This window comes from Homarus americanus, unplaced genomic scaffold (assembly GCF_018991925.1).
Source record: "Homarus americanus isolate GMGI-L3 unplaced genomic scaffold, GMGI_Hamer_2.0 scaffold34921, whole genome shotgun sequence".
Classification (NCBI taxonomy): Eukaryota; Metazoa; Arthropoda; class Malacostraca; order Decapoda; family Nephropidae; genus Homarus; species Homarus americanus.
In genome coordinates, this window is record NW_024741901.1 from 20505114 (window position 1) to 20519728 (window position 14615).

The window sequence follows — 14615 nt, forward strand, 5'->3', positions numbered from 1 at the left end:
GAAACATACGACATTGGAAAGTCTACAATTTATGATATAAAAAAGGCAAAGAATAAAATTTTAGAATTCATAGCTTTATCTTTAAAACTGCTTGTTTTGATAAATGAAGCATGCTATATTTGCTAATGAATAAACTATCAAAATGTACCTGTTCATCTCTTCTTTATTTCTCCTGAAATTTGAATTTTAAAAGTACTGCCTGAGAATCCGGAAAATCCGAAAATCCGGACCGACCCAATCCCCAAGCAGTCCGGATTTTTGGACTTCTACTGTATGATACAATTACCAATCTAAAAACTAAGATATACTGTACTCTACTGCCATGTTAATGTAATGACCTCAGGATTCAATAGTGAAATAAATGGCATTAATAAGTAACATGAAATTATTAAGAGTAAGTGAGTGCTTTACACTTATTCTTAAATGACTGGCTTTTAGACTTCATGCTTTTCCTTAGTAATTCCTGCAGTACTTCACCCATACCAGACATATGGTTAAAGATGTAGTGGTGTGGTCATAACTAAGATGGTTGAGGTCTTGTGACTATATTTGTTATCTTCTATGCTGGTGATTGTTGTACCTATCCATGTATCTGTTGGCCACTTAAGAGAACAGTACAGTTGTACCCCGCTTTACGCGGTCAATTGAACCCACAGGGTACCGCGTTAAGTGAACAACAGAACATATGGGATTAATTCCAATAGAGACTGGCCCGACCCCCAAACTCTACTTTTTCCGACACAATACCTATGTTCTAGTAAAAATAACATCTTAATTTTATGATGGTACATGCACACAATTAATACTTAAGAGAAATAGAGAAATACAGTCGCCAAGTTAATGTCCATTCAAATAATGGACTCAACTCCCTCCCCCTCTTCTCACACTACACTGCTGGCTCTTCCCTCTCTGAGAAATTTTGGGGGGAAAACCACTAGATTTCAATAAATAATACCTCAAACTAAAGTTAGGATAATATAATTGACATTGCTGGATTCCTTGTAAGACTAGGAATATTTTGAATATAAATGTCATATATTTTGCACAAAAGATAACATATTTACTCAGAGTAAACATTACATCTAAAATTTGTATGTCTAATGCAAAATCTATGATGTTTATATTCAAAATGATCATGAAATTGTAAGAATTCCAGCAATGTAAATTATATTCTGGCCGGGTAATTTGTATGAATTTTATGAGCTAAAAAAAAAAAAAAAAATTATACTTCACAGCGTATATGAGTAGATGAACCGCGTTAAGTGAAAGTTCGGTTCTGGCGAGGCACCGCGTATATGAGAAATCGCGTTAAGTGAAACCGCGTAAAGCGGGGTACAACGGTACAGTATTATATATTACTGAAACTGACGGATGCTAAGTTTAACTCCATCTTCAGACCATACAGTGGCCGTTACTGTACATAAATTGATTTTTTTAAGTACAGCAACTACAGTAAACACTCACAAAGAGGTATTATATTATGCTCATATATGACAGTCTCTTAACATACCATTGCTACCAGACAGTTTTCACTTGTGTATGTCACATCAGCTTATTTTGGGGCCATAGGAAGGGTTGGCCATGATGAGAGATCTATTTTCTTATGTGTCACCTTCAGTATCACACTTAATTTTACATATCAGTGCATTATATCCAGGGATTTTTATTCTGTTCATAATCAAAATATATCATTAACACAGACATATATTGCATTTAGTTATAGAATTTAAAAAAAAATAAAGTATCTTAGACAGTATACTTAAATTACCTTATACTGCAATCATAACAAAGTACTATGTACTGTACAAATACACATTAATAATGAATCTGAGATAAATAATGAAGTTTTACAAAGGGCAAAATACTTATTAAAATGAGTAACCACAACATTTCAGTATAATATTACATATGTTTCACAATAGTCGAGTCTTCTCTTGTTGTCTGAATTGATGCAGGTTATTTCAACCTGAAATTAAAATTATTTGCATTTCACACGATACATTAAACTCAGGAACTTGATAGATAATGATTAAATATCAAAATCTTAAAACTTTGGTTGGGCATCCCTAGTAACACTGTACTTACATTGATAACTATTTTTAGACAATGCTGTACCTGCTGCTTAAGTACTTCACACCTATGTCTCCAGCAAATGTCTGTAAAAAACAAGGGAATGAAGGATTAATGTACAAAATCCCATTTTATGACAGAGGATAAGATGCAAGCAAACTGTGAGGTCCATACTAGCTATACTAACATCCTCTGGTTGAGTCTATCTTTCACCAGAGGGCATGACATAACTACTGGTGGGTTATGCCAGACTATGTCTTCTTCTCAGTACTGGATAACCCTTTAAACCAAGGGTTCCAGAGCTTTTTCTAGCAAGACCCCATCCAGTGTTGTCAACTATCCAGTGAGACCCCAAATCATTTCACTGGCAGATCCAAAGGACCCCAGCGACCCCACCGACCCCATGACCTCTTTGCGACCCTACCTGATGAGCCTTCCGACCCCAGGTTTGGGAACCCCCGCTTTAAACCTAGGTGATAAATCTTGATGTACAATATTTCTAACACGACCTCCGAAGGATCAACTCCACCAAAAGGGGAAAATGCTCAAAGAAAAACTATCTTGCTGAAATTTAAAGCCTTAGAAGAACACACCGCCAGTTTTCCTACAGATCAATAGGCATTTTATGTAACAAATAATTACAGGTTTCCATAATTATTGTACAATTAAACGGTGAAAAAGTCTTGTAGTAAATCCAACTATCCAGAGAAAAACTTTAACTTAAACTGAACTCGGAGACAACTACTGTACTGTACAGTACTTTCTGAGCTTCACTGTAAGTCTTAAAATTAAAGAACCAGGAAGGATAAAACATCCTCTTTCTTAATGCTCCATTCACATTAATGAGAGAATTTGTACAGTAGTCTTAATTATTTACAAAATACAAATCTGTGGATTCCTCTATTATTACCTATCTTTTTAAATTTTGCAGTCAAATCTTCATAATTCGCAGCCAAGAGTCGACTACTGCAGTGTTTGTTTACACAAGAATCCATAAAAGTTGTGAAAGTATCATTTCACTGCTCTAATTTACACTGGAGATAAAGCAAATATAATGTGAATATAATTTCAATGCTCCAATGTAACTTAGAAAAAACTAAATTAAATTTACCACATGAGAGGTACTCTGTAAATTTTGTAATTTTTTTGCAAATTTAGCTGTTACCCAGAAATACTGCATGAAAAGAATAAGTAAAAAGAATGTTTCACAGTGAGGACTAATAACGGTTTACACCAACGCTCTCTATTTACATCACGTGATCAGTTGAATCGCGCAGTTTCTGTCGATTACTCTTTGATTTTTGCTGTTTTCTCCAATTTTGTTGTGTAAGTGATGAATATGGAAAGACAAGGTAAGAAGAATGTTTCCAAGAAGCGTTCTGGTGATCGAATTGCCGGTGGTGAACATAAAAAAGGTTTACAAGAATGCAACTATCGCGTTGTAGCCTGCGCCATCCTATAGCAACCGCCCGGGCTGCTATTGTGCGCTTTTTTTTTTGGGTGGTGCTACCACCTGTCGAGTCAAGATAATGGCCTCTACCTCTACTGGGGGTCCTACTGGTGCTGGTGGGGATGGGACAGACCCACCTAAGCAGCCAAATAAGGAAAAGGAGAAGCGAGACTATCATAAGGGAGTTAAGTTTGCCTAGTACTCGATGCAGGATAAGCAGCGTGTGATTAAGTTACTTGAGGAAGGCCTAAAAACTAGTTTCCGGAAAGCACAATCAGGTCAATAAAGGCAGAACTTGTATCATTTGGAGGTTATAAATGGGAAAATCAGAGGTTGATGTAGAGCAGCCAGTCTATATTATTATTTTACCCATTAGTTTATGTATTTGCATTTGGCGAATTTGAATTTGGCGCAATTTTCCAGTCTATATTACTCGCAAAATACAAGATCTTACTGTACACTAATACTGACACATTCCTTGATAAGAGAGAGTTTGAAACACTACTGAAGGTACACAACCCGATATTATAGGACTTGTAAGACTGTTGTACAAGAACAGGAGAATCAACCCAGAGGAATGCGAGTTCAGAATTGCTGGATATGACTCATTTACGAACCTTTCTCAAGAAACTTGCAAGAGGGGGGTGGTTATCTATGCTAGGCAAGACCTTAGACCTTAGAGCCAGCCAAGCGAGGGTATGGGAGAGGATGTTTTTGAAGAGTCCAAGTAGTGTAAAATTAAATTAAAGGGAGGGGACTTACTTATTGTCGGGTAAATCTACAGATCCCCAAACTGAAGCTTACTAAATCAAAGGAACTTAAGAGCCTTAATAGACAATGCAGAGACGCTCAACCCTAGCCACCTCCTTATCATGGGGGACTTTAACTATGGCGACATCGACTCTTTTTGCAGAAGCTCTGAGAGATAATTTTCTGTTCCAACATGTTAAAGACTTGACACATTACAGAGGGGAGCAAACACCCAAGCCACTAGACCTCATCATAACAAACGAAGAGCGTGTGGTGGCCAAACTGGAACATCTAGCCGCAGTTGGCACCAGTCACCATGTAGTTCTGTCATTCAGATTTAACTGTTACCTAGTTCATGATAAAGCCAGGCCAAGGTGCAAATATTACAAGGGAAATTACGACGGGATGAGGGAAGATATGAGGGGTATCCACTGGCCTGACTCACTAATGCACAAGAATGCAGACACTATGCTGAATATCTTAACTAGTAAAGTGATCAATTTGATCAACAAATATATACCCAAGTCCAAACCCAGTGCCTCTAGGAAAAAGAGGGGATCCCTACACATAAACCATGTGGCAGTCAACAAAGTTAAGAAGAAAACCCAGAAATTGAAGAAGTGGGTTATGTCCTGGGCTCCTAGTTGTGCCAGATCACTAAGGTAGTTGGTTACTGTACTACATTTTAAGGTTATTAAAAATGACTGTGTGGAGGTTTCCAAATCAAAAGGACATATTAAAAAAATTATGTATGTAGTCTTAACATTGATCTAACTAGGAATTCACAAGACACTGAAATCCAGATAACCTTGCTTACTGCAGGAGTGAAGTGTTTTAAGTTTGGAGAAGCTGTGGAAATGGAGAGGATTTGTGAATCAACTTTTCCTTATGACTGAAGTGGTTCAAAGTGTATGAGCCACTGATTGGGGGGATCATCCCATGACCTCACTGAGACACTTGTCAACCACTGGTTCATATGGTATCAATTCAACCAGTCATCATCTGGGTGAGAAGCATTTTCTGGAAGTTTATGTTCACATAGTACTGCTGTTGTTATATACATCATTTGCCTTCTGGAGGAAAGGTGGAATCTGTCAGAGGGTGTTTAGCAGTATGGATCTTACAGGTTACTTGCTGATGACCCAAGGTCACAAATGGGAAAATAGACGATAATCATGAAAATTCTTTTCAGCATTTAATACCGTTGAGAAAAGTAAAGGGTTTACACTCTCCCTTTCTATACATTCTTGAACTAGGCACTACCCTTTGTCCCTGAAATAAATTTTTGTCTATTTAGTCTAATTATTCCTGACCTGATTCCATTCCTATGTACAGTCCCCCAAAAAATATTGTTAGCCATGGGGTCGATGTGATTCAAGGCTTTCCAAACAATGTCACTCGACCTGTTTCTGAACGGTTGATAGTTCTACATCCACGACCTTTGAGGATGAAGGAGTATATACGCTGTCGAATATGAATCCCCTGAGGCTTTAGATTATATATAACATGACTTACAGTGGATGTCATAAATGGATACCAATGTCATGCCAGTCATCAACAGGATCTTACATCAAATGGAGTAAGGAATTATTGGGGAGACATCACAAGATGTGAGAGGTGCTATCATTGCCCTTCATAACAAGGGTATATGCAACACTGAGGTAGCACGGCGAACTGGGGTGAGCGTACCCACAGTATCATGATGGGTTAGACACCATGAAACAACTGGTGCCACACTGAAACTTATATCCACAAATGTCTTACTATAGGTGGATGGGGGTTCCGTTGCCTGCAAGAGACCTTGATTTGAAACTTTATTTTGGTGTTAAACCAATGCAATTTACTCATCAGTAACATGGCAGATCCCATGTAAAACCGAAATATTGTATATTGTTGTAACTGTTTACTCTAATATCAATTACTGTACTATTTGCTTAGTAAATCTTAGTAAATAAAACATGCCCAGCTTTGAGGTCTGTCTCAGTCTCATTTATGAAGTTCCAAAACACTTCCATTTAATGTATATTTCAGTGTTATTGTAATCATCAGTCATTGCCTTGTTTACTTATGCCTTGTTTCTACCTAGCACGACACATACATTAATATAGCTTAATGGATTTCTTGTTATATTGAAGTATTTAGTATGCCATACAAGGATGACCCCTTCCCCTAATCCTACTCCCATCTTTAGCTGTTGCTGATATGGCAAGCAAGCACAACAACTTATGATGATGCACTGGGGATCATATCAAAGCATTTCATCTGGCATTTCTAATTGTAGTGACAAAATCTAATTATACTTTTTTGGGGGACTGTACATGGTGTGCAGAGAATCCATGAACCAACATGCAATAATTTAATTTAAAGCTCCTTGTGAACAAAGTTCAAAATAAAAACTTCCACATTAACTTCAAAAAAAAACTTTTACCTATAAAATACTTTTGTGATCCATGACTTACAGTGACCCTGGCAGCAGCTCTCAAGCTTCTGTCTAATGTATTTACTCACGTTGTCCTTCTGCTACATTACTGTACTCAGTTTTCCTATTCTACTCATGTCTTCAATCATACTAATATAGACCTTTCACTTACCATATCTTGTGCTACATACTCTACACATGTAATACAAATGACTATACCTGGTTTATATATTTCACTTCATACTCATTTCTTTTATAAGCAATTCATCCCATAAACTCTCCTAATACTTAAACTATGCACCAAATATAAATAATACTTTGTTTTCTCCTACAAATTTAAGCAAATTTTATTCAAGTATAATTTTAAAGCAACTTACTCAGTGTCTTCCTCCCGCCTTTGTCGCTCATTGATGGAAATACTCAATATTCCTCCCTTTGCCGAGTCTGACAGCCATATTATCACAGTAGATATCAAGGCCACTATAAGGTACAAGACAAAAAAATCACACATTTACCCCATGCCATTGATTGCAACATATTTTTACAATAAGTAGATGAAAACATTACAATTCTCCTTAGACAGCAACACAACCGGAGCACAGATGCCACATGTAGAAATTAAATGCAAAGTCTTCCCAAAGTAACAGTCATATTTCCTGACATAAGGTAATTAAACAAAAGTTATTTAACCATCACATCTGTAAAAAAATTCAACAATTAGGACACTGCTGAACATAGGAATCTGGCACACTCAGCAATGACAATCTATGGTGAATGAAAGCAACACATGTCAGTACAGTATTAATCTCATAAAACAAGGTTCACTCCACATCCCATTCCAGTGAAGATAACAACATGACAAGCTCCCATGACGACACATGACGAAACTCTCCTGCTTTACTTTTTAATAAATTTCAAACACAAAATGCCCAAAACTTAACAGTCAAAGCTTGATCTCATATTTCGTTCTTCAATAAATAACAAGTGACAATACTAATAGAAATGACTCACCTTATAAGAAGATACAGTAAAAGAAATATAATCAATAAATAACAAGTGACAATACTAATAGAAATGACTCACCTTATAAGAAGATACAGTAAAAGAAATGTAATCAATAAATAACAAGTGACAATACTAATAGAAATGACTCACCTTATAAGAAGATACAGTAAAAGAAATGTAATCAATAAATAACAAGTGACAATACTAATAGAAATGACTCACCTTATAAGAAGATACAGTAAAAGAAATGTAATCAATAAATAACAAGTGACAATACTAATAGAAATGACTCGCCTTATAAGAAGATACAGTATAAGAAATATAATCAAACTTAATTTTGTCAAATTTGTTATATGAAAATGATTGAGAGCAGTCTTACAGAGGTATCTTATTCCCACATATATCAATGTGTGGGTTATAGGCAAAATATGTAACCAAACATATTGTGAACCTGATGGTACTGTACAGTACAGTATATTGCAAACGACCAAAACAAAAATTAACTCGCCATTTAGTTGTGAGCCTGATATGACTTATGCCTTTGTGACCATGCTCAGCCAATCACCGCTCTGCACCAGCTTTTTGGGCCGCACTCGTGAGCATATTCACAGTTACTAAACAACCCGACCAATCGGAAGCATTGTCGTATGTTGTTATTCAGAAACACCTAGAAGTCCAAAGTCGGAAGGCACTCCCGGTGGATCGGAATTCCTATCGGAATCATTGAAACAATTCATATGAAAGGGGTACCCACCCTATAGCGGAAAGGGTACCCACCCTATAGCGGAAGGGGTACCCACCCTATGGCAGAAGAGGGGTACCAACCCTATGGCAGAAGAGGGGTACCAACCCTATGGCAGAAGAGGGGTACCAACCCTATGGCAGAAGAGGGGTACCCACCCTATGACAGAAGAGGTGTACCCACCCTACAGCAGAAGGGGTAGCCACCCTATGGTGGAAGGAGTACCCACCCTATGGTGGAAGGGGTACCCACCCTATGGCAGAAGAGGGGTACCCACCCTATGGCAGAAGAGGGGTACCCACCCTATGGCAGAAGAGGGGTACCCACCCTATGGCAGAAGAGGGGTACCCACCCTATGGCAGAAGAGGGGTACCCACCCTATAGCAGAAGGGGTACCCACCCTATGGTGAAAGGGGTACTCACTCTATAACAGGTACTGATGGATATACAGTACAGGTACTGTATCCCCTATTTACGATGGGGTTAGGCTCCTGAAAAACCCATCACAGGTTGAAATATCACAGACTGCGAGTACAGTATTATAGCATAGGGTTCAATGGGATGCATTCCTGGCCAGTTGGACAGCGACATTTATAACCGGAAAAAAAAAATAGAAAATTACTAGAACTACAAAAAAGGAAAAATTTTCTTCTAGTGAAATGTTAACATTGGCAATTGTGAAATGTGAAAATAGTGAATTCAAGCTGGCAATGACTATACTCAAGTATATCTAAGAACCAAACTGGCTCATTTGCACATGTTGGGAGCCCTACTCAATGGATTGGGGCCCCCACCCATCGGAGTGCTCACACTCCATTCTTGAATACAACCTGCCACCATAAACTTAGGGCATGCCACCTGTGAATATGGCCATCAGATGCATTAGACGCCCAAGGACCTGCGTGGTCATGGATCTTCACACCCTGCTTTCTCTTGTTTTTCTTTTCCATCTGGCAATTGGAGACCACTTAAAGGCTGCCCCCTCAATAATTATCAATGACTTTTATAATATTGTGACTGTAACAAATCAATGAAGATATCAACTAAAGGAAGGTGTTCAATATGTGAAAATACTAGGGTAAATATGATGACAGAATTTGTTAAAAAATTCTTAGTCAATCATAGTTCAGAAATAATACCATGTTTAAACATAATAAATTATGCTACATCCTCACCACTAGCATTTTAAAGAAACACATTCCTAAAAGCCTGCCGAGTGTGTAAGATCAAGCTTTTATCCCACAAATTACACAAGTGACGAATTAAACTCCATAAAAATGATACTTATGACATAGTTCCCACATCATACAGTACAGTATTTGACAAATAAACCTACTCAAATTTTTTTCACCATGAATAACATCTGGTGTCTCAACTACAGTGACGAATTTTCTTCCCCCTCAGAAGCTTTTATTTCCTTTTCCCTCTGAGCAGGTGACTTCAATAGGTACCCGCCACCATTACTGTCCACCACAGCGATGAGAGCAGTTGAAGCCAAAGCAGCTTTTGAGGGTGAAAAAAAGTTCACATGCCAATGATTAGTGTACCGGGATGGGGTATTCGCATTCTGTATCCACATTCAAAATTATTTGAATACAGCATTTCAAGTTAATTATATTCGCATTCAAATACATTGTTATAAAAAAATTAAAGTGCAGTTTTTCCATTCATATTCAAATACTATACTATGACAACGTATTCATATCCACAGAATAATTTGATAACACCCAATATTCTAATAAGAAAAATCAGCGTAGCTTTTTAATATCAAACATCTGACTGCTGAGATTTTGTCTGTACTTTCGAAGGTTTACTGTGCCTTCATAATGCATTTGCATTCAGAGACATTTTTTTATTCGTATTCGCATTCATATTCACAAAAATTTGTAGTGTTCATAATCAAATACAGTATTGTATTATATAAAGCTCCTTTATTCACTCTATCCCTGTAATATACCAAATGGTTGAGGTGCTTTTTGTACTAAATCTGCAGTGAAAGCTCCTGTTCAATAACCAACCTCCAATTTCAGTGTATTAGGAGTGAATGCATCAAAACACTCTAAAATTCAATTAACAAAGATGGGTTACCTGAGGGCTAAATCTGGGATTACTAAAAAAAAAAAAAAAAAAAAAAAAGAGGTAAAAAATATTGAGGTGTACTGTATAGAACATGTGAAATGGTTGAGAAGGCAGAGGATGTCAACTATGCAATGGTGGAATGAGTCATGAAAGGCTTGATGAAATAGTATGGATACGTGAGACAGATGATGGAGGAGAGGTCAGTAAAGAAGGTGCATCAGGGTAATACAGCAGGTATGTTGGGAGACATGTTTCATCATAGGAGGATACTGTAGTGGACAAAGGAGGTACTGTATGTAATGTTAAGATGGCCTGGAGGCTCTGCTGTTCTGGGCAACCACTCAGAAGGGGAAGCTCTCAGTATAAGTGAGGCATTGTAGCTAAGAAGAAATCAGAGGCTACTCAACTGGCTACTTCAACTGTCAATCACCATTTTTTTTACTCCATAAGAAATGTAAAATTAATGCCCTCAATATCCATCACCCACTTAAAATGGGATCTCCAGAAAATCTGACCCCTAGTTTATTTAACCTGAAGACTAACCACCCTAATGCTACTGGGGGGTTAAGTTTGGTTAGAATAAGGTGGTTAATCTTCAGGTGAAAAAATGAAGGGTTTATCTTTAGATGATCCTTAAAATTTATATCTTCTGTAAAAAAAAATAAAAAAAAAATAAATAAAAAAAATCTGCTCATGTAAGTCTTTTACCATAATGCAACAATAACTCAGACTCTTCCTTCATTTGGCCTCATTCAGTCACAGTAAATTGTTATTACAAATGCAATCACTTATGGTGTTCTATTAAAAGTTGTCAAGATATCCTTCTCAATATCTAGGTGGGTCTTGTTAAAGACAGGGAACACTTCTGTTATGGGAGTTAGTCAGAATGAATAACAGGAGAAGGAGGGAAAAGTCTGTGTTGGTCTTGCTGATGACCACCCACCACCATAATATGAGAAACTACCTGCAAAATTTTAAATAATAAGTAAACTGAGAAATGTGAGTATTAAAATATCACAAATTAGATCATCCAAGAGTAGTAACTACAAATACTTCCTATATAGTTTCTAGCAAAGATAGAAAGCACAGCAACAACTTACCACAGAGCCACACCATGTAGAATATCTCCAGAACCAAATAACCTTTCTTATCCACTATCAGTCCTGCCAACATGCTGATGAGGGCAAGACCCAGATTCTGGACACTCTGCATCCTGAAATGTAAGTAAGAGCTGACAAACCAGACACACACACACACACACATATATATATGCATGTACACACAACTATCAACTATATTTTGTATGCACACTAACCTATTTGCACCCTAACTGTGAGGTAAAAATTAGAACAACCATAAGTAATACATCTCCTTAATAAACAATATAACCAAAAACAACAATACTTAAACTAATAACACTGACATGCCATAAGCAGTACCCAGTTGATGCTCAGGGATGATAAGGGAGACCATTGGCCACAAAGCACTGGCCAAAAGGGAGTAAGCCAGGCCTAGAATACTCTGAGGACAAAAGTTTTGCTTATGTTAAAAAAAAATATATAAAATGTTCATCAATGTCTCCCTTTAATCAACCATAGAGAAACATGAACTATTTTGAGATCTCAAATCCTATATAAAATATGTAATACTGTATGTATAGCATAATTTAGTTGAGGTTAGGTTGGATCAAATCAGGTAATGTAAGGATGAGATGTTTATACACATTAAATATTTTACTATACAGTACTGTAGACATACCATGGGAATGAAAGGATTGATGAAGGTGAAGGTGAGCATAGCATGACAGCCCAGGGAGAAGATCACAGCAATAAACACCCAAAGAATATTACGACCAGTGCGATCCACCACGAAACCCATTAATGGAGAGGCAAAAGCAGAAATGATGTAAACAATACTGCTGACGGCATTAGAAGTTGTGTCATCTAAATCAAACTTCCGCATGAAGAAAACTCTGTAGAAATAAGGACATAATGAAATTTATATTACATTATAATAAATAAATAAATAAATTCATTAATAAATTACACTTCATAAAATGGGGGATTGATCCCTAAGTCCACTATGAGTGAAGGTTTATGATTAGTCCATGATAGTTTCACCGTCACAAATTGCCAAAGCCTACGTATGCAAAGATAAACAATACTGTATAATAGTTTGGCTACTGTACTCAGGTACAGTAGCCAAACTATTATACAGATTGTTTATCTTTGCAACACAACCCAGTCTATCAATTCTCAGTGGGAAAAAGGGTCTACCAAAGATATGGATGTTACCATTCACAGCTAGAAAGGCAGATGGGTTTTTAAATGAACACTCTTGACCTGAAAATTTTCTGTCAACATAAGGAGGGAGAGAGGGATACTGCACTACCCATTCGCCTTTGACCATAAATAGGTATTTCAGAATCAATCCCACATTTTATGACCTACAGGCTTTGTGGACAGCCTATGATAGACAAGCCATGTAAATATTGGTAGGAAGAAGAAATTGATAAAATGGATAGTGTGTTCAAAGAAGCTTATATACACGAGGTTATAACTAAAGTTCTTATATCCAAGTGCAAAGGTACAGAATACTTATACAGGGTTGCTACAAAAATTTAGAAAATAAATTCCCTTCTTTTCCTGACTGAATTGTGACAAATTCACAGACTATTTAAAGGAGACAAAATAAGTTTGCGTCAATGTTTTGTCTGAATCTGTGGCAAGATATGGTGGTTACACACCGGAGGACGTATTCACCTAAATTCTTGAACTCATCATCATGGGTTTTGGCCTTGGCCCTGGGAATATTTTTCAGTTCCAAATGAAGAGTTAACCCCTGTGGAATACACTACTACCATCCATCGCTAACATATACCCGTATTTTGCGGAGTAGAAGACGCTGCATCGTGGAAGACGCACCCTGATTTTGGAAACGTAATTCTAGGAAATTTTTTTTTATACTGTACTGTACTTACTAACCGACACCAGTGAAACCGTTGCTTGATATACAGCCCTTTTGGCACAAGTTCACACACCTCTATGAATATCATCACTTAAAACTGCTATCAGTCGTCATTTTCATAAATTTTTGTATAAAAAATCTGTATAAGAAGTGGAAATCTTTAATACAGCACTCAATTTATACACCTGGTCACCTCCGCATCTAGCAGGCTGTAGTGTTTAAATTTTTTCTCTTGATTTTGTCGGTATGACAATGATGCAATTCCTCAATAGATAGCGCTGTCACACCACTGCCATTAGTAAACAAACCGCACAGCAGCAGCCGTTTATTTTTTATTTTTTACCTACTGAGTAAGTAAATAATCGTATTTTTCACAGCATATCAACAATATTAGTTAAATCAATTGTTTTACAGTATAGAGAATACTTGTAATTGCTAAGTAATGAGGTATCAGTCTTTGAAAGGGGCTGATTTCAGTTGACCCTAAGAAAACCTCCGCTACAACCCATCAACTAGCGTCGTGGAAGACGCATGGTAATTTTCAAGATATATTTTTTTAATAAAAGGGGCGTCTTCTACGTCGCAAAATATGGTAATTCATCAACCAACTTTATCATGAAATGTGACTACTGCCCTGCAACAAAGCAAATGAATAAAACTAAATAAAACTAACTCCTACAGACCAGCCCAATGAGTGTAAATACTCAATGGACTGGCAAGACTAATTCTATAACAGTATTAATGTAAGGATTTCAGACATCCTTCTTCCCTTATAGTTTCCACTTCCCAGCCAACTGATTTTGAAACTGCTCCACAATTACTGTAGTCTGGTGTAACAAGGTATTACTGTATCTATGGGCTTCCATCGCAAAATTGTGTGGCACGTGTATGGAGGTCAGAAGGTCCATGGCAAAGCACTAGGGATGCTGCTGTGTTGCTAAGGCAAATCCTTATCCTTTATTTTAAACTTTTTTCCAATCACATCTTGAAAGTTAATATTTTCAAGCAGTTATATCTTCAACATATATTAAGTGAAAATTAAAGTGAGCCAGAACTGGGTATCCTCAACAGTTATATATGGATTTATTTGCAATATATCAGTATTAATTGTACATTATTTATGAGCCAATGAG

General features: G+C 37.0%; 1 protein-coding gene across 5 annotated transcripts in view; it reads right to left on the reverse strand.

Annotated features, from left to right (window-relative positions):
* LOC121876200 (major facilitator superfamily domain-containing protein 1-like) overlaps positions 1-14615 on the reverse strand; it is a 59038-nt gene that overhangs the window by 17451 nt on the left and 26972 nt on the right. The window contains exons 7-11 of one of the 5 annotated variants that reach the window (XR_006090725.1): positions 12274-12487; positions 11939-12036; positions 11616-11728; positions 7067-7169; positions 2086-2156 (exon numbers count right to left, since the gene is read on the reverse strand). Coding sequence is in view for 4 of the 5 variants with exons in the window: in XM_042381171.1 (XP_042237105.1) it covers positions 2008-2156; positions 11616-11728; positions 11939-12036; positions 12274-12487 (574 nt within the window). In the remaining variant the exon portion in view is untranslated. Of the gene's footprint in view, positions 1-1691; positions 2157-7066; positions 7170-9772; positions 9940-11615; positions 11729-11938; positions 12037-12273; positions 12488-14615 lie in introns of those variants that run through there. The other 4 variants (XM_042381174.1, XM_042381172.1, XM_042381173.1 and 1 more) reach the window with 4 other exon arrangements.